Raw genomic sequence first — 21,057 nt, 5'->3', positions numbered from 1 at the left:
AAATTTAACAGTGTGGAAAATTGAAAAATTGATTAATGAATCACTTGGTTCAGTTTAATTATCTTTGTACTGTATTGATTAATGCAATCACACAATCGAATTTAATAGTGTGAAAAATTGGAAAATTGATTAATGAATCACATGATTTAGTTTAATCATCTTTGTACTGTATTGGTTAATGCAATCACACGATCGAATTTAATAGTGTGAAAAATTGATGTCTTAAGTAATTTTACTAATGAAATTTTATTGATAGCGAGGAAATGTAGTTGCTGTCATGCAAATCCCAGTGCTACCTACCCTATATTATTTCTTGATAAACAAATCCCATGCTAATACAGTAATACTGGTTAAACATAGATGTTTGATTAATATTTGGTTGAGTCTTTCACGTAATCCGTTAACAAGCTCCAATCCAATAAAAATGTTATCTTGTTTAATAAACTTTTTGTCCATTTCATGGACCCATAATAGAAGTGAGATTCCATTAATTTTCATTATTATGCATTTCCTGCTACTTTGGCCTCAAGCTAAACCAACAGCAAAAACATATAGTCAGCCAAGTAACCAAAATTTTGGACGCCAACTCCACCAACCAACCCCACAGTCTATCTCTCACGCCACACTCCTTGGCTGGTAATGTTTTGGTTCATTGGCAAGTAGCCTACCACAACCCATATGACCTTAGTGCAATCTCCATAGAAACAACAATGTCAAAAAACTTGTTATAAGACTTTTTTTCTTTCGTATTATAAGGCTTCTCCATTAAAACCTGTTTGCGTATAAAACTTTCTCTAATTATCCAACTCCACCTGTCTTTTTTCCATGTTGTAATATTTTTTTTGTTAAATCAAAACCATTAATTTTCAAGATTTTGGCCCACCATTTTCTATATAACTCCTCTACCAAAAAGGAACACAAATTACACAGTCTCATTTTCATTCCAAACGCATTTTCTTCTCATCAAATATACCTGCTTTTGAGGTACATTTCAAGTACATTTTTGCGGTTCCATTTCTGTTTTTCCAACAACTTTGTATTTCTGTACTAGCAAATAACTCATTGTTTTTCATGTTATATCATCATGAAACATTGCATTTCCATGCATGACACACAGTGTCGTACCTTGGATTATGTGGATTAGATTGGATTGTGTAAGTGTTGTTGTGTGCTAAGTCTCACATCGGGTGCTTTCTAGTCGAAATGGGCTAATATATGATTTATTACGAGGAGCTCTAGTTCTAAATTTACTAGTTCTTTTGGAGTTCCTGGTAATCAATTATATGGCCTAGTCTGCATACACTCGCACAACACACTTTTCCAATCCAATCCACATATGGGGTATCACACACAAGTTCCTTAACTAGTAATTTGATTATGTAGTGAAATTCAATTTTGCTTTATGGCAATTGTGTTGGTCAGGTTTTGGATCAAGAAGGGTGTTTTCTGATGGAGAGCGTTAGTAACAGTTCCTCTCAGCTTAATGTAAAGCAATATGAACCAACTCTGGTTGCTCCAGCAGAGGAAACAGAGAAGGGTCTTTACTTCCTCACAAACCTTGATCAGAACATTGCAGTTATAGTTCGAACTATTTACTGTTTTAAGTCAGAGTCTAAAGGCAATGAGGATGCTGTGAAAATCATTAAGGATGCCTTGTCTAAGGTTCTTGTTCCCTACTACCCAGTTGCGGGCCGGTTAACAATCAGTACAGAAGGAAAGCTGATAGTGGATTGCACAGGGGAGGGTGCTGTTTTTGTTGAGGCTGAAGCAGACTGTACAATAGAGGAAATAGGCGACACAACAAAGCCTGACCCAGTCACTCTTGGAAAGCTAGTTTATGACATTCCAGGCGCAAGGAACATACTTGAGATGCCTCTTCTAGTGGCTCAGGTTTGAGGATCTTCAGTTATTTTCATGTCTCATTGTTTATAAGTTTAGTGTATTTCTGATAGAAGGAGGTACTCCTGTGTAGAAATAAACATAGACAGAACAATGTTCTGAATGAAATCTTTGTATTTCTAGTATTAAAATGTCTATACAGTATGTGTGTGTGTATATACATATTCACACACACAGAATAGTCGGCCTATGAGGACCTTGCTTAGCCTTGAATCAAGGATAATTGATATGCCTTGATTCAAGCCTAATCAAGGGCAATACTAAAAACATGAAACATGTGCAGAATATTCTATATGCTAACATCCTGTATGTAAAGTTCAAGATGAAAGTAACAAAAGTGATACCTCTTGCATTTCCCTTGTATAAATTTTCTAATTATTTATCTGTTCTAACAGAACTAGAAGGAACATGCCGATATCTATATTAAAATCTTAGAAATTTAGGCTAGTTGGAGGAAAAAGGGTTGAATTATATAGAATGAAGTTCGGTTTTCCATACCTCTATTTGGCTATTTAATCGAAAGATTGATCATAATGATCAATTCTAGTAAGTTCCTGCATCAATCTAGAGTTATTAATATCAAACCTTTACATTTAAATAGGCTCCCCATAAGAGTCAACTACTTCTCTTGAGTTGTCAATACTTGACAATCAAATCAGAATAGCCTCTTCCTTCTTTATCAAACATTTATATCATCTACTTTAATTGCAGAGCATATTCTTTTATGTAATAATGAAGATTTTTCAATGAAAAAAAAAAAAAAAATGGAAACCTGACAGAACTCTAGGCTTTGCTTCTTTCTTTCTTTCTCTCTCTTTTCCCCTTTGTTAAGTTGAAACAAACAGCATTTTTTAAAAGTTGCATTTCTAATTTAATCTTCCAGGTGACTAAATTCAAATGTGGAGGTTTTGTTCTTGGACTATGCATGAACCATTGTATGCATGATGGAATTGCTGCCATGGAATTTGTAAACTCATGGAGTGAAACTGCAAGAGGCTTGCCCCTAAAAGTCCCACCAGTTCTAGATAGAAGCTTACTCAAAGCCCGGAACCCACCTAAGATAGAGTTTGAGCACAAAGAATTTGCTCAGATTGAAGATATATCAGAGACCAGCGAACTTTACAAAGAAGAAATGCATTATAGTTCCTTCTGTTTTGACCCTGAGAAGCTTGAACACCTCAAGAAAAAGGCAATGGAAGATGGGGTTTTGGAGAAGTGCACAACATTTGAAGCCCTCACAGCTTTTGTCTGGAAATCTAGAACTCAGGCACTAAGGATGCAGCCTGATCAGCAAACAAAGCTTCTCTTTGCTGTTGATGGAAGGTCTAGATTTGAGCCACCAATTCCAAAGGGGTACTCTGGCAATGCAATTGTGTTAACAAATTCAATATGTAATGCAAGTGAGCAACTAGAGAACCCACTGTCATTTACAGTTGGACTAGTTCAAAAGGCAATTAACATGATTACAGACAGTTATATGAGATCGGCTATAGACTATTTTGAAGCAACAAGAGCTAGGCCTTCACTTGCAGCAACCCTACTGGTTACAACTTGGTCTAGGCTATCTTTTCACACAGTAGATTTTGGATGGGGAGAAGCTCTTTTTTCTGGCCCTGTGGCTTTGCCTGAGAAGGAAGTAATTCTGTTCCTATCTCATGGGAAAGAGAGGAAAAGCATAAATGTTCTATTAGGTTTGCCGGCTTCTGCAATGAAAATCTTTGAAGAACTGATGCAGATTTGAAGGTATCTTCCTGGATTTTCTTTATCTAAGCATTTGTTATAGCTTGTGTCATTTGTTGCAAGTACTGGGTTAAGTTATATTGGCGTAGCTGCACTTCATGCCAAAGGAATTCCAATGATCAAGGAGAACAACATGCAGTCCAGTTTAATTTAAACAGTGACTCTGGATTACCATGTTTGGAACAGAAAGGCATGAAGAAGTGAAAATTTATGTTCCCTATTTATTAATTACTATTTATTTCATTTGTAATTGTATGAACTATGAAGTTCTAATGGAGTCTTTTAAGTTCAAATTCAATAATTCATAAGCAAAGAGATCAGTAAACTTCTGACTCATGGTTTGTTTTGCAGTTAATATATACTTATATAGTTGAGTAAGAAGTTTGTCCAATAACTTAAAAATAAAAAAATGTTGTTCTATCAAGAATAGAAAAAATTTCTAATATCTAAATGGAAAACACTTCAAATCATCCCAAAGTCCTACAATTGATAATACAAGCCAGTGTCAAATAATGATATTTCCAATTTCTTTCCACAGTTCTAAATCAATTGTTCTTGAAATGGAATTCAAAAGACTTTCTTCCAACTAAAATGTCAATAAGATTTGTGCTACCATTCAAGCAATTTAAGGACTAGTTGCATCAAGAATCATTCAAGCATTAAACTTCGTCACAAGTAATTTACATTTTAATCATTAGTTTGAATGATTATGCTAGTAACAGTTTTCTAATGGTGATGTAATTGTCCCCTCCCTCCTTAAATATTGGTCCAAAATTTGAACTTAAACCTGGATTATTGCTAGACTTTTCCTTTTTTAATGAATTTTTACCCATACAAACAGTTTTCAGCAGACTTTTATTTTGATAAATTGATATTTATAATAGGAGAAGAGATTTGAATCTTAGATGTTTTTATTGAAAACACTAAAAAGTGCTAGTTAAGCTATATGCCTTTGACAATTTTCAGCGTGTTATTCCACTCATAGTTCACACATGAAACTTCTTTTTCGCATATTCCCTCCTTATTCTGGTTGTAGTCAATTGGAGCTCATGAAAATTGCTCACCATATCCATAGTCATGATGAATGAATCCATTACAGGATAGGAATAAAGAACTTTGCTATATTGTTCCCATCGAGTTTAGTTGATCCAAGGTTGTCGGTTTGGTGGCCAGTGACAATCATTTTGAAGTAGAAGTCAAAGCCTATTATGAAAGTTGGGAAAAAAAAAGAATTAGTGGATTAGGAATAAAGAAGAATCACGAAATGAATTATTCCAAACTGATTATGGCGACAATGTTGCCTTTAAAACTATATAGGTCGACATAACTGTTAGTGTATAGATTAGCCCATTGGGCTTAGCCTAGTATATTACTTGTACTACACTTATATTACTTGTACTGCACACATACCTAGCCTATATAAAGGCTCCCTTTTGTACATTGTTTTACATATATTATTATACTGACTATTCAGTCATTCTCTCTCTCTTTATATTGTTAACATGGTATCAGAGCTTTTCCTCTGATTTTTTGGTTCCTGTGGACATCTCCGGCGTTCTTCCGCTGCCCTCACTTTCATCTAGTAGTCACTGTCAGAAGCGAGTCACCGCCGTCACGCCCACAACCCTAGAACACTCGGATTTTGTCAGTTTGTTGATCAAACCGCCAAAGTAAAGGCACACATTGACAGATTGACAGTCCCGAGCAAAACCCAACAAAAATCTGTCAGAAACAACCTTCCACGCGCCTCCACGCGCTGCCAGAAGTTTCTGCCTCACGAGCACGAGCCTCCACGCGCTGTCACGCGCCACCACGCGCCGTCTCTCCCTTCCACGCGCCTCACGCGCCACACGCGCCCTGCTCCGTTTCACGGACTGCCACGTCAGCCCTAGGTGACGTCACTCCGCCACGTCAGCACCCCACGTCAGCGTCAGCCGTTGACTGTTGACTAGACCGTTGACCTTGACTTTGACCAAAGTCAAAATTTTTCAACAGGACCTGTCTTGCTCAGTTTTTCGCGTAGATTCCGATTTTGGGCTCCGTTTCTGCATTTGAGGTCTCTAAATCTCATTTTTTGGTCATTTTCTTCATTATGGCTCAACAAAATGAACGCGACATTATACGTCCTATCATCATTATGTTGGTGGTCCTACTAGCTATCATGCATGGTCTCAGAATATGACTGTTTTTCTCAAGGGTCGTAAACTGTGGAGATATGTGACTGGTTCAATTCCTAAACTAGTACCAAACCCCAAGTCCAAAGTCACAGCTGCTGAAGAGTCTTCCACGACTACTGTTACAACAGATGATTATGAAGATCGCCTAGAGGAATGGGAGAGTATTCAAAGTAAGATCTTGTCTTGGTTTATTAATACCTCTATTCCCTCCATTCATAATCTTCTTCCTCATCTTGAGACTGCTGAGGCTGCTTGGAAGTTTTTGGCCGATCGCTATAATTGTACTAATGATTCAAGCTTGGAGTTCCACATTGAATCAAAACTTTATCAAATGCGCCAAGAGACAGGTCAGTCTATTTCTGATTTTTATTCTCAGACTTCTACTATGTGGGAACAACTCTCTGCTGCAGATCCTCCACTAGTGTGTTCTAAGGACATTGAGCTCTTTGTCAAATATCGGGATCGCCGTAGATTTATGCACTTCATGATGGGTTTGCGTGAGGATTTTGAGCCTACTAGGGCTTCTCTGCTTAGTCGGTCTCCTACTCCTTCTCTTGATGCTGCAGTCAAGGAGCTCATTTCTGAGGAGAACCGTCGGCCTACTCATCACATGTCATCATCTGATCATGTATTGGCTACACCATCTCCACAGCCTCCCATTGCTGCATTCACTGCTCCTCCACGAATAAACTCTGGGCGACCCACCTCTCAGTCTTCCAAAGGTACTTGCTGTGAGTTTTGCCGTGCTAAAGGCCATGACATCTAAGTTTGTTGCAAACTGCAGAAATTTGTGCAATAGCAGAATAAAGCTTCTCTTCCTCGGGCAGCTGCTGTATGTCCTTCAGATCCATCGGTTCCTACAGGTCCATCTTTGACTTCCTCACTTACTACGGCTGATATTGAGGCAGTTGTTCAACAGGTTTTATCCCGCACTTCCACTGCCCTTTCTGTCACCTCAGGTAAACAACCTTGGTTTTTTGATACTGCATGTTGTAACCATATGACTCCTGATGAATCCCAATTTTTTGATAAGGCACCCTTAGAACATCCAATCACCATTTACACTGCTGATGGAACTCCTATGCCTGTTAGTCATAAAGGAACAATCTCTTCTCCTTGTTTATCCCTTAGTGACACTTTTCATATCCAAAGTTATCCCTCAATTTGCTTTCTGTTGGTCAACTTTGTGAATTAGGCGTAGATCTTCTCTTTACTAATCATGGTGTGGATGTGCAGGATCTCCGGACGGGTCAAGTGCTTGGGACAGGCCGTAAGGTTGGTCGCATGTTTGAGGTTCATAACTTGAAGATTCCTTCACAAGTTGTTTCTGCAGCTGCTACCACTACCACCTCCTCACCTGATCTATGGCATGCTCGTCTTGGTCATCCATCCTTATCTCGTCTTTAGTTGTTAGCTTCTCAAGGTCATTTAGGTTCAGTTCAGTTTCAAAAATTTGATTGTACTTCCTGTCATTTTGGCAAACAAACAAAATTGCCCTTTAATAATAGTGCCTCATTTTCTTCTGCACCTTTTGATCTTATACATTCTGATATTTGGGGTCCTGCACCTATTCCTACTGAGGGGGGATCTAGATATTTTGTCATATTTGTGGATGATTTTTCTCGATATACTTGGATTTATCTGCTTCATCATAGGTCTGAACTTGTGTCTATTTACCAAACATTTCATAAAATGATTGAAACACAGTTCAATCGCACCGTCAAAGTTTTTCAGTAAGATAATGCTCAAGAATATAATGATAAATCTTTCCTATCCTTTTTAGACAATCATGGTACACTTACTCAGCGGTCTTGTCCTTACACCTTCAACAAAATGGTCGTGCAGAACGAAAACATCGTCACATCTTGATGTTGTCAGCACCTTTCTCATTTCTGTCTCTCTTCCTGAGCGCTTTTGGGGTGAGGCTGCACTCACTGCTGTATACACCATTAATCGTATCCCTTCACCAACTACACATAACAAATCACCATTTGAGCTTCTCTATGGTCAAACCCTGACTACTCCTCTCTTCGGGTTTTTGGTTGTGCTTGCTTTGTCTCTCTTCCTCCTCATGAACGAAAAAGCTCCAACCTCGTGCTCGTCTCTGTTGTTTCCTTGGTTATGGTGTATCTCAAAAGGGTTTTGCTGCTATGATCCCATTTCTCATCGTCTTGTGTCTCCCGTCATGTTGAGTTTTGGGAACATCGTCCTTTCACGAGTCTTCAGCAGTTTCCTACATCCTCTTTCTCTGAGTCTCCCATTTTTACTGATCTTTTCCTCCCTCTCTATCCTGAACTTGTGGAGGATTCTTCAAAATCGTCTGCCTCTCCAGACGACTCATCTCCGTTCTGTCCCGGCATATGACCCGCCTGTCTTGGATCCTGTGGCACCACCCTCTCCTGAGTCTCCTGATGGTCCTGAACTTCGTCGTTCCACTCGGGTAAGCATTCCTCCCCCTTATCTTTCTGATTATCATTGCTCTTTTGCCCTTGCCACCCTCTATGAACCTCACACCTATCGTAAGGCCCATACTGACCCTCTTTGGCAGCAAGCTATGAATGATGAACTAGATGCCCTTCATAAAAATCACACTTGGGATATGGTTGATTTGCCTCCTGGTCAGTCTATAGTAGGTTGTAGGTGGGTTTACAAGATCAAGACCAAGGCTGATGGATCTGTTGAACGATACAAGGCTCGCCTAGTTGCCAAGGGCTTTACCCAAGAGTATGGCATTGACTATGAGGAAACATTTGCTCCTGTTGCTCTCCTTACATCTGTCAGATGTCTCATTGCTGTGGCTACTGTTCGCCGTTGGCCTCTTTATCAAATCGATGTAAAGAATGCTTTCCTCAATGGAGACCTTCAAGAAGAAGTGTACATGCAACCACCCTCTGGCTATCCACATTCAGGCAGTCAAGTTTGTCGCCTTCGCCGTGCTCTTTATGGTCTCAAGCAGGCTCCTTGAGCTTGGTTTGAAAAGTTCAGCTCAGTTGTTGCTCAGCAGGGTTTCACTTCGAGTCCTCATGACACTGCTCTCTTCGTCCGAAGATCCTCTGCTGGTATCACTCTTATTCTTCTCTATGTTGATGATATGATTATTACTGGAGATGATTCTGCAGGTATCCGCTCTCTCCAGCACTTCCTTAGTCAGCATTTTGAGATGAAAGATTTGGGCACTCTCAGCTATTTTCTTGGGCTTGAGGTTACCTCATCCTCTGATGGATACTATCTTTCCCAAGCTAAATATGCTTCTGATCTTCTCTCCAAAGCCGGTATCACTGACAACAAGACTGTTTCCACTCCTTTGGAATACAATGCCAAGCTCACACCCTTGGATGGTGAACCTATATCTGATGCTACTCGCTATCGTCAGTTGGTTGGTAGTCTGATCTATCTCACTGTTACTCGTCCAGATATTTCACATGCCGTGGGTATGGTTAGTAAATTCATGGATGCCCCTCGTTCTGTCCACTATGCTGCTGTTCTTCGGATTCTCCGATATGTCAAGGGTACACTTTATCATGGTCTACACTACTCCTCTCGGTCTTCTCTTGAGCTTCATGCTTATTCAGATGTGGACTGGGCAGGTGATCCGACTGATCGATGCTCTATCACAGGTTTCTGTTTCCTGTTGGGTACTTCTCTTGTCTCATGGCGTAGCAAAAAGCAGGATGTTGTTTCCCGTTCCAGTACTGAGGCTGAGTATCGTGCCCTTGCCGACACCACCTGCGAGCTTGTCTGGCTTTGCTGGCTCTTGGCTGACATGGATGCTCCACAGCCCACTGCTACTCCTCTTTATTGTAACAATCGTAGTGCTATCTACATTCCTCATAATGATGTCTTCCACGAACGCACCAAGCACATTGAGATCGACTGCCACATCACTCGCCAGCATCTCAAGAAAGGCAATCTCAAGTTGTTCTCCATCTCATCTGCTGACCAGCCTGCTGATATCTTCACCAAGTCTCACCCGCCTGGTCGTCTTCGAGATCTTATATCCAAACTCCAGTTGGCTTTCTCCTTGCCACCTCGAGTTTGAGGGGGGATGTTAGTGTATAGATTAGCCCATTGGGCTTAGCCTAGTATATTACTTGTACTACACTTATATTACTTGTACTGCACACATACCTAGCTTATATAAAGGCTCCCTTTTGTACATTGTTTTACATATATTATTATACTGACTATTCAGTCATTCTCTCTTTTTTTATATTGTCAACAATAACAAATACTACACCTAACGAAGCTTGGAAATTTGTCACCAAAACCATCTTTCTGGTCAGGAAAATGCACATATAGAATGTGAAAAATTTGCCACAAAAACTCCATTAAAATAGTCATAATACTTTAAAACCATTGGAGGCCCACATTTTGATTTGGTTGAAGTTCTAGTTAAAGATTTCGAACATCTTTGTCATGAGCATATAATATAATATATATATATATATATATATACACACACACATTGAAGTTGCATGAGAAAGAAAATATTAATAAAAATGACTTGACTTGGTTTAGTCCTTCAATGCACTCGACTTGTTAAAATGGTGCCATAGTTACGTGTCCCTCTCTCGCAATAGGCCTAGTACATGCTTTTGTACAGTGAAAAACTTGGTGGTTTTAATGCTTGTACTAGCTAGCTAGAAAATACGTTTTCTATTTGCTTGAATCATGCGCCTGAGTTTTCCATGAGAGATTGGACACAACAGTTCCACCCATCTCAACCACTCACGCTGACCTATGAGAAATAGTACATCGTTTGTTGTGCCCGTCATTTACTTGCATGTTGGCTTCTTGTGGATTTGCTTAACTAGTTAACTTTAACGGATGCATGACGGGTGCTAGTAGCAGTTTTCTTATGAATGCAACTTTCTCTTTCTTTTTTCTTTTTGGCTTGACTTCTTATGATGTAAAATTCTCTCTCATAAGCTTTCTAGTAAATATGAGAGGATTTGAATCTACAAGGTCTATTTTATGATGATTGCGATATGATTTCATTTTACCAGTTGAGATAGTTATTTGAAACTCACCTAATTTGTTTAAAGATAAAAAAGAAAATGCTTTTGGGTTCATACAATATGTTATATGTGCGCATTTCTATATAATATAATCCACTCAACATGAAACTCCTAGTGTTCTGCTAGTCCCATCTGTGTTCTCTTTGAAGTCAATTGGTGGTGCTCATGATTGCAGTGGTGGTTCCATGAATTTTTTTCAGAGTGTTCCTTAAGAAATATAAATTACACAATCTAATAAAAAGAGAAATTCATATATTGACAATCAACCCCGCGGCCCCATCACCCCTATCCCACCCCACTCAACAGACAAGAGTCACAATTGCCAATCAACATTACACAAAACATTAAAGATATAAAACATTCACAACACACAAAATTCACAATACACAAAACAACAAACTCACAAACCGATAAAGTCTAAATGTCAAATAAAGTTATAAAGTAAAGGCAATTAGACATAGAGAAACAGAGAGAAACGGAGAGAGAATCTCATTTCAGTTCAAAGAGAAAGAGAGAGAGAGAGCTTCATAAGATGAAATAGAGAAAAAGAAAGAGAAGTAAAGAACTGAAATACCTTGAGGCTAGAGGGGCAGTGCCGTGGTAGCATGTCGAGGCGAGGACTCGAGGCCAAGCCAAGGCAATCTTTGGTCCGATCTTCGATCTCGCTATCGCCGATGTCGATGTGCTCGGGGACCAAGGGCGGGGCGGGGTCTGTTACTGTTGCTCGAGCTTGAGGCCAGATGTGCTCTGTTGCTCGAGTTTGAGGTAGGGGCACCGTCGCGCCGATGTGCTTGGTTCGTTGGTCGTTGATGAGTTTTTTTTTCCTTTAGGTTGGGATTTCTAATTTCAGGTTTGCTTTAGCATTTGATCAATCGACAGACGCATATTAGGTGTATTGGGTTTGGGTTGGTTTTTTTTTTTTTTTGGAGAATCGTTTGGGTTAGCCCGGTTGGGTATTTAGTTAATAAAAATTTAATTATTTTGATTTAAAAATCTGTCTGGGGTTAGTTTTGTTTAGGATTAATGTTGGTCTTTTTTTCCTTGTGGTGGGCTTGCTATGTTACAATTTTTTTTTTTCCAAATTTTAGTTCAATTTTTTTTGAGCTTTTTCTTTTTACTTGAAAGTAGAACAAATTATAGAACAAAATTTAATTTTATTGGAATAAAAAAAAAAAAAAACTAAGGGTGTTCCCAAATTTTTTCTGAAGGGTAGACAAATAATTTTTTTTTTAAAATTATTATATATAATTTTTTTTTTCAGGTCAAGGTGGTCCTGGGACCACCTTGGCCTTAACGTGGCGCCGCCCTAGCATGATTGAAAATTACTTGTTGCTCAATGATGCCGATCCCATTATGATCAATAAAAAAATATCAACTAAGAAGTTCATTTAAAAGCTAGAGGATGTGGAAGAAAATGAAAAAGAAAATATTTCATGAAAGAAAGAAGAATCTAGTAGTGGATAAGGAGTGGATCACCTCCATATGATCGAAATTCACGTGTAATAGCTAGCAACTGGAAGAGTAACTGGTTATGCTACAAGAAAGCACCATAATTGTGGACAATTATTGAGTGCCAGCTGCAACAAGAAAGCACCATAACTATCAAAAGTACTCTCAATAATGCAAGCGTTTCTTCTTTCATTACTATCAAAATATATGTTAGGTTCGTTAATTTGCGGACCAGTTTTGGTGATCTTAATTGTGGACAATTTGACTTTGTTGCTAATGTGAAAACGCCCTTATCAATCATGTAAGATTGAATGCCAGCTGCAACAAGAAAGCACCGTAACTATCAAAAGTACTCTCAATAATGCAAGCGTTTCTTCTTTCATTACTATCAAACATCCTGCTACTTATACCTAACAACATCAGTTATCAAACTCAGCGGGGTTGGCCGAGTGGTTGGACACTCGGTCTTAAAGTGGTTATCTTGGATTTGACTAGAAACTCTCTAGTTCAAGTCCAAGTTAAGCACCAGCACTTTGAAAAAACTCTCTAGGCCAGCAATTTACTCTGCTATGAGCCCATCCATTACGAACAATAATTAGTGAAAGTTTTGAGAAAACACTGTGGGAAACAAAAAAAAAAAAAAAAATCAGTTATCAAAGAAATTTGAAGATGTCCTTTTGTCTTATACCCCCCAAGAGCAGGCAGTAAAAACGTACGAATTTGGAAGATGTTCTTCCAAGAGAAGCAAAAGATTCAATGCTTTGTACAACTTGAGAGCCGTGTAAGAAAAAAAAAAATATATATATATATATATATTTTCCATATTATTGAAGACCAAATTAAGGTATTGTTTATTGGAGAAAAAAATTATGGGATTACATTGGAATGAATCAAAAATTTGATAATTGGAGAATTTTTTTTTGGAAAGGAAAAATTAATAATCAGAGGAAATTGTGGGATTGAAGCAATTAATTCAAAATTGTGAGTGGTTTGTGCATGTAATTCCATTATAAAAACGAGCCTCATTGTAATGTATAGCCATCTAAATGAATAAAATATGTAGCTCTTTGAGCTCTTGTTCCGTAGATATATGTTGGTTTTGTGGTTGAACTATGTGAAACTCTCATTTTGCCTCTTTTCTCCTTCACGTGATCATAAAATTCTACTGTAATTTGTTTTGTTTACAAGAAGAGGTTCAAAAATAACTCCAACATATCAATCCAACTTATAACTGCAAATTTGAGAAGAATTGGAATTGATTTCACAAATTGAAGTTTCCTTGGTCACAGAGTATTATATATCTAACGTAGTGTAATTTTTATAAATTTACAATCTTTATAATATTTTGTTCTAGTGGCTTGAACTGCAATGAAAAGAACTCAGAAGCAAAATTCTTGAGTTTTTTTTTTCCACCATTGAAAGGTTACTTGAACTAATGGACCTTGTGGGCTGGCTATAAGTACTACTCATGGGGATACAATAGACAACTATTCATTTTGTGTTTTTGTATTGCGCAAATGAATTAGTACAGCTCTAAATCATGGGAAGCATTGACCAAAGTAAATAATGGATAAGAATTTAAGCAAAAGAAGTAATCAATAATATATATATATATATATATATAGGTAAAACCAAGAAAAAATTCAATTAGATTTTAAACTGGAATTCAATTAGAGTCTAATTTTATATTTTATGTCCCATTTAATTTAAGTTTTTAAAATTTTGTGCTAAGTTAATTAATTCAGTCTAAAAATTGGAATTCAATTAGAGTTAAATTTTGTGCCACATGTCTTATCTAATGTAAGTTTTTTAAATTTTGTGCCAAGTGAGTCAATTCAATTCAGTCTAAAAATTGGAATTAAATTAGAGTTAAATTTTGTGCTACATGTCTTATCTAATGTAAGTTTTTAAAATTTTGTACCAAGTGAGTTAATTTAATGTAAAAAATGAGGAGTTCAATGTAAATAAACCATAAAAAACCTAATCATATATATATATATATATACCATGACTATATCTAGCCAATACTTAGAGAAAATTTAATTAGATTCAAAATTGAATTTTGCTTTTGATAGCTTTCCATACAAATTAAATTATTTAGATTTTTACTGTTATTTTTTCTTTGAACTAATGAGCATATTTTTTATATTTAACATGAGATTCAATTTAATTATATATAATATTATATTTTTATATATTTGTCTAAAAAATACTTATATAAACTTAAAATTAAATTGTATAAGTTTGTAGATAAATTCATATGATATCAAATTAATTTTTGACTTTATTGATAATATAAATAATTCATTTGCAGTAAAAAATCATAGAATTCTAAAGGGGTAAAAATTGTAGCCATGAAATTTCTATTCATATAAAAGAATAACATAATCAAGTAATTTGTAAATAAGCTTAAGCATGTTGGACAAAAAAATGAATAAGATTGAGTTTTTAATATCCGACTAGGTATGATTTGTTTACAAGTTCATATAGATCAGACAACTTCTGATTTGAACTCTTTTGATAAACTTCATGTAAAGCTTCTGATTTGAACTTTTATACACATATCAAAGCAGCCCAGGGGAAGGAAAAGACAAGAGAGGTGGGTACAAATACAATAAACCGAGAGAACGGTTGAAAAGAGAGGTGTTTCTTTCTTTTGTTCTTTTCTTTTCAGAAACAGAGCGGCGTTGATTTTTATTTTCTTCCCATTCATAAAATAATAATAACAATGGTTGACAGCAGACAGTGATTAATAAATTCGCGTGAATCGTACGGGAATAAATAATAACATGTCAAGTTGTCAAGTAATTGTGAAATTTGTTGCGAAGAGTATTGTGTCTTGCTCTAATAATAAACCTCAGCCTGCCAATGATAGACAGGGCCTCATGGCGTATGAGATAATACCACCACTTTTGTATTACAATTTTTTTTTTTGTTTTGGCTATAACTAATGTGCTCAACTTTAGGGCGCAAAGAAAAAGCTTTGGATGGAAGTGAAAAAAAACTAATGTTTTTTATTTTATTTTTTCGTTTTGGACTTTTTCTATGTACATACTCCCTCCGTTCTATTTTTTTTGTTCTCTATTCCATTTTGAGATGTCCCAAAATATTGTCCTGTTTCTAAAAATAAAAGTCATTAATTTACTAATGTTCCTATTATACCCCTATTAATTTATTAATTCAATTTTTTAATAATTTTTTTAAGGATAATTTTGGAAATTTATACATTTTTAAAAGGTAAACAAGACAATAAATGATATTTCCTTAAAAAGTTTGACTTTTCAAACAGGACAAAAAAATTGGGATGGAGGGAGTATTTGTTTTGGTTGGATCTATCATTGTGAGTGATAGTGATATGGTAGTTCATATCTTAGAAAAATTGAAAATTTCATATAAACATTTGTTAGGTTTGGTTTTATGACTGATTAATTTGTGAGTGATAGTGATATGGTCGACCTTAGAATAATTGAAAATTTCAAACACTAATTAGGAAGATTATGTGGACTAATAGTATTGCATGTAGAAAAGAACCCCAAGTCTCGTCCATCATATCATGCATGTACCCAATTCCTTTCTCACTCGCTTCAAACAGGTCTTATATATCTACCTCTGAACAGCTTTCTGCTTTCCTATTCTCTCTTCATGCAATTTCAACAACGAACAGAGTCCAGTACCATGGTGACTTCTCACGATTTCAAGGGTGTGTACATTGATCCAAGTTGGTGTTGGTCTCCCTTTGAGTGGTTGTTAGAGGTTGTTAGTGTTGCTGATCGGAAATACCACAAAGAAATATCTATGAGAAACAAATCGATGAGACAATTCAAGACAGGGCTGCTGGGTTCTGAAAGAAAGTCTCTCAACCACACCCAATTCAAGAAGCTGAAGCACCATAATAAAAGAACCCTTTCACACTCGCCATCCACATCCAAGAACCCCAGAGTCACACAGCAAGCCGGTCCAGACCCACCACCAGACATCAAATAAACTTTTTGAATATCTGAAATGCAAAACTTTAAGAACTTCAAAAATTGAAATTCACATCAAACACGAAGTAGAATATGCAAAGCAATAAAAACTTGTGACCCATTTCATAATTAGTCAGATTTTCTATAAAAGTCTAGTGTTTTCAGATTCAAAACCAATCACAGATTACATGCATAGAATTGAGACTCACCAGAGCCATGGCTTCACGGAAAAAACGTTCCGCTCCGATCTCAGATCTGACAACCAAAAAAAGATGAAATACAAACATAAAAATGAAACCTTGAATAACGAATTTGATACAAAGAAAAAACATTCCCGGAAAATCGAAGGTTTCCGATGCAATTATTTTCCGTAGAAACAAACAGGATTTATGCAGAGAAAGAGAGAGAAAGAGAGACCTGAAGAGTGTGAAGCGTGAGAGAGCGTCTTCCGAGAGCAGAGTACAACTGAGATTGAGTGTGAGAATAGAATGAGAACCAATTTAGGGTTTTGTACAAAGAGAAAAAGCCAAAAAGTGAAAGAAAAAAAAAAGGGGCATGTATTCGGATCGGGTTGTTTTGCATTTGGGTGTTCTGCCCAATGATGGGAAAGCCCACGGGCCTATTTGGTTCCTATTTTCTTCAATCATGGTTTAAAAATTACTATATTTTACATTCTATAATTTAAAGTTGGATCAAACTAAAATTTTTATTTAAAAAATAATAAATTAAAATTTTAAATTTAGAAGAAAAAAAATAAGGAACTACACCTCATGGTGTTGAAAATATATTAAATCTTCAATCTATGTTAAATCCCAAATGAATGTAATTTTACTTAAATAAATTAAGATTTAATTTGTTCATGTACTTGGAATAAATTCATTTATTAATGGTTCCACAACATCAATGAATTCAAAAGTGTACAATTTTGGGGGTTGAAGTGATGTCAAATAATAATAATAATAATAATATGATATTATTTGTGTTATCCTATGTTTATGATTCAAATTGTACATCCCTATACTGTTGTTTAGGTCTTATGAATATTAGATTCCTAAATAAATTCTAAATTGAACCCTAATTTCCAACCTATTAGTTACAAGAAATGTCAAGTGTGAATAATTTTATTTAATTCAATTTTTCCCATCATCCAATTAGGGAAGAGGATTGAACTCTTAATGTAAGGACCTGGTTTGAACTTCAAGCCCAGCAGGGATGTGGACTTTAGCCCAAAAAGTCCAAGACAATAAATTTGTAGAAAATGGTTAAGAAAACTAGGTTTTAGTAAATCAAATGACGAGCTAATAGATTTTAATGGCCAGAAAGGAAGGACAAAGACGTTTCCTTAAAGAAAAGCATCCTTGGCCAAGTCCGAGGAGATTAATTATTAGGTTTTTCCCTTAAAGCTTTATTACAAGTCTGGTCCCATGTTGCTACAGTATTTCTTTCTTGATTCTACGGTCCCCTTCCTCATGGAGGGTCTCTTACATTATATAGCTTCCTTTAGACCATCTTAATCCTACACTTGTTAATCATCTGGGCCCTTACTTGAGTGTCTGTCCCATCAGGCACCCTCTTTGGCTTTCTATAAGTTGTGGTAGCCAAGGCAACACTGTTCAAGGGTCTTCTCCATATAAATGCGGTCAGAAAAGTTGTTATTGTGCATTCAATGCGGTGGTAGCAGCTTTTTCTTAGATTCCTCTGAGCTCCCATCCTTTTTGCACGATCATATTACTTGTCTCTATCAATAGATCGTCCTAGAAAGTTACCTTGAATGATATGGTATACGTTTGATCCATACCTTGCTTATCCGAGGATATGTTCCTCCTTGGACCAACTTCCTCAGCCCTTCCATTTGTATTTTACTTATAGGGTTCTGAGCTTGACACCCTCGCTGCTGTTTATCCTCCTCGGACAGACAAAGTCCTCGACCAAGCCCAAGGCCGAGTTCATGAATTTGGGCCCTTATCCTTACACTTAACATTTTCATTAAGAACATCTATTGGCCAATCTAATAGTCATCGGTTTTTAATTAAACTTTTTTATAAAGATTTTTAGCCACTCTTATATAATATTATTTGGGACTAGGACTGTTCACAAGTTGGTTAAGGTGGGTTAAGACAAGTATTCATAACCAAAATGCTACTAGTAGGTTAGACAAATTTCAATTTGTTGCCAACCCACCAATCTTTAAAACCAGCAAATTAGTTTAAAAAATTGGTGGTTTCAACTTTGGAAGATTGGCAAATTAATACAATATACCCACTCTTAGATTAATCCTTTCTGATTGGGTCATAAAATAGAGCCTTTTAGTTAACCTTCTTAATGGGTATTGTAGGGACTGGGTTTGAGCACTTCTACTGTTGAGTAAGTGGACTCAAGCCTAGCTAGCCCAATACAATGAATTTGTAAAGAGCGGTTTAAGAACTAGGCCCTAGCAAGCGGACAATGGACAACCACTGTGTTTTCCACCGTCGAACGCCGGCGGACCGAAACCATCCTTAAGAGTCTGCCCTCGGCCCGGTCCGAGAAACTTGTTAGTCATCCTGTTTCAGTGGGGATCCATCTCCCCCTCTCAATGTGTTTCTCCCCCTTTATATAATCCTTCTTCAACGATCCCCTTCCTCCACTTGTTGATCATCCATGCCTTCCCCTGACAACCCGTCCCATCAGCCACTTTACCAGACCTTTTGTGAGTCGCAATAACCGAGGAAGTGCTGCCCAGGGGTCACCTCCTCATTAATGTGGCCATGACATTAGTTCGGGGCATTTAATGTGGAAGTGACAGCTCATCACGAACTTGCTCCTCCACCATGCTTCCTCAGTGGTCACTTCCAAATTCCATGATCTCGATTGGCCAAGGACAGGGTCTTCTTCGGCAAGGTTCCTGGATAATTTGGACTTTCGCGCTTCATCCTCGGGCGTTTCCTCTTCCTTGGCATAGGCCTTGGGCCTAACATGAAATGGGCCGGGGATACCAAATTCTCTGGCCCTACAATAGCCCCTCAAAATCCTGCTGCCCGGCTCCTCGGACAGGAAGGAGGACTTTGATATCCTTAGGCTTTTGTCGTGGTTTGTCCAGTATGGTCTTAGGTCAGCATTTGGAGTCTTTTCTTCTATCTGATGTACGCTTTTGGCGCTTCGATATGCGGCACACACTTGCATTAAATTTTGGCGGCTCTATACTCCCCACGTTCAACGGTGTAATGGCGATCCAACGGTGAGGATTGCTCGCCATTATGGGCGGGAAGCCTTACACAGTTATCTTTGGTGAGTGGGCGCACACCCATTTGCACCGATTCGTCTCTTGACTCTTGCATTCAAGAGGTCTCATGTACACACCCTGAATTCGGTCAAGTTCTTCAACTCAACTCGCTTCTCTTCACATCCTAAAAAAGAGTGTTCCGAACGCCATCCTTCATTTCTGTAAGTTTTCCTCTTTCCCTGTCTCTTTCTTCCTTTCGCTCTTCTCTGAGTCTCTTAGTCGTTCTTCCGGATGGGTAGGTTTAAGAAGTTAGGGGGAGTGGTACATAAAGAGGGAAGTTGGAGAGGTGGTGATTCCCATAATCGCCTTCCTCGAATGTGGTATAAGGATCCCTATGGGGCTAGTTATGAGGGACTACCTTAGGCACTTTCAATTAACCCCTACCCAGTACACTATTAACGTGCTTAGGATCCTGGGCTGTGTGGACACCCTGAACGAAAAGATGGGTTTGAGGTTAATCCATCACGATGTGAATTGGTGCTACAAACTCCAACTCCTGAAGGATAAGTCCTACTACATGAAGACGAGAGATGATAGGGTTAGGCTCATCCAGTGTCTTCCCGAGTCCATCAAGGGGCTGGATAAGGATTTTCTTATCGTGTTTGGGGAGTGGCACGACGGCCTTCACTGCCCGACTTTGGAGGGGGAGCCAGGTAGGGTACTCGGAATATAGGAGGGTTGGTCTGTTAGGTTTTCACAGTTCACATTGCTTGGTTGCTAACAAGAACTGACTTTTTCTATTGCAGATCCACACGCCTTTGAGCAACACTTCCATTTGGTCAACAAAGAGGACTTAGAAGCTGTACTCAAGGCAGAGGTTTTTGTGAACGAGGCTGACAACTAGGTTAGAGCAGCCCACAACATTCTCGGATACAAGCCGATCCAGAAATCCTTCTCGGCTCCCAGATACGTGATCAAGGCCAAGGACTCGAGGCTTCGCCAAATCACTGTGGTGGAACGAAGGTTCTTGCTTTCTGAAGGACCCTTCGTCACAGAAGATGTCTTGTTGGCAGCCTCTTCCTCTTCCCATCGAGCCATGGAGGTCGAAGAAGGGAGTTCCGAGAGAGAGGAAAAAGTAGTTGATTTGAGCATGTGAGAGGACAAGTTTAGGGCATTCAACCAAGTCCATCTGCTTAAAGATCTCCCCGGTGACTTAGGCGATCCTTGTTTATTTGAAGAAGACCTTCTGTCACTAAGGACTGGTACCCCAGCCGAGATGGGCTTCAAAAGATGACCTCAGACCAGCCTGTTCGGACCCTCGGCCCTAGTTCACGGACCCAAAGAGGAAGAGACCTTCCAAGGGCAAAGACCTAGTGGACGGGGGGAGATCTCGTGCCTCCCAAGAGGGAGATGAAGCCCGCCGACCTTCTAAGCAACTGAGGATTGGCTGTCAGGATAAGGGGAAAAAGGTCGTCCGACAGCCCGAGCCCCAGGTGTGGCTACCTGCCGCCATGCTTTACGGGAAGCCTTTAATGAATGACGCCACCCTTAGGGACTTTCGAGGGGGCGAGGGTGCTCATGTGGCCGACACCCTAGAGAGATCCCTG

At 38.2% G+C, this 21,057-nt stretch overlaps 2 protein-coding genes across 2 annotated transcripts; both read left to right on the top strand.

The window, feature by feature from the left end:
- The first annotated feature begins 852 nt into the window (after positions 1-852).
- On the top strand, positions 853-3,975 carry LOC112001733 (omega-hydroxypalmitate O-feruloyl transferase). The gene is made up of 3 exons (XM_024033912.2): positions 853-984; positions 1,423-1,890; positions 2,783-3,975. The coding sequence occupies exons 2-3, from the start codon at positions 1,450-1,452 to the stop codon at positions 3,638-3,640; spliced, it is 1,299 nt and encodes a 432-aa protein (XP_023889680.1). The 5' UTR covers positions 853-984; positions 1,423-1,449; the 3' UTR covers positions 3,641-3,975.
- Positions 3,976-4,101: 126 nt separating this feature from the next.
- On the top strand, positions 4,102-7,343 carry LOC136067368 (uncharacterized). Its single transcript, XM_065773117.1, has 2 exons — positions 4,102-6,679; positions 7,053-7,343. Exon 1 carries the CDS (start codon positions 5,818-5,820, stop codon positions 6,580-6,582), a length of 765 nt encoding a protein of 254 aa, XP_065629189.1. The 5' UTR covers positions 4,102-5,817; the 3' UTR covers positions 6,583-6,679; positions 7,053-7,343.
- Positions 7,344-21,057: the final 13,714 nt, after the last annotated feature.

Source organism: Quercus suber, unplaced genomic scaffold (assembly GCF_002906115.3).
Source record: "Quercus suber isolate HL8 unplaced genomic scaffold, Cork oak 2.0 scaffold_69, whole genome shotgun sequence".
Classification (NCBI taxonomy): Eukaryota; Viridiplantae; Streptophyta; class Magnoliopsida; order Fagales; family Fagaceae; genus Quercus; species Quercus suber.
This window is presented reverse-complemented; position numbering and strand designations above follow the sequence as displayed.

Bases quoted from the DNA above. Each gene is read 5' to 3' on its own strand.
- LOC136067368 (XM_065773117.1), top strand. From the start codon at position 5,818: ATGACTGTTTTTCTCAAGGGTCGTAAACTGTGGAGATATGTGACTGGT.
- LOC112001733 (XM_024033912.2), top strand. From the start codon at position 1,450: ATGGAGAGCGTTAGTAACAGTTCCTCTCAGCTTAATGTAAAGCAATAT. The intron at 1,891-2,782 runs GTTTGAGGATCT...TTAATCTTCCAG, and splicing joins TGCCTCTTCTAGTGGCTCAG to GTGACTAAATTCAAATGTGG.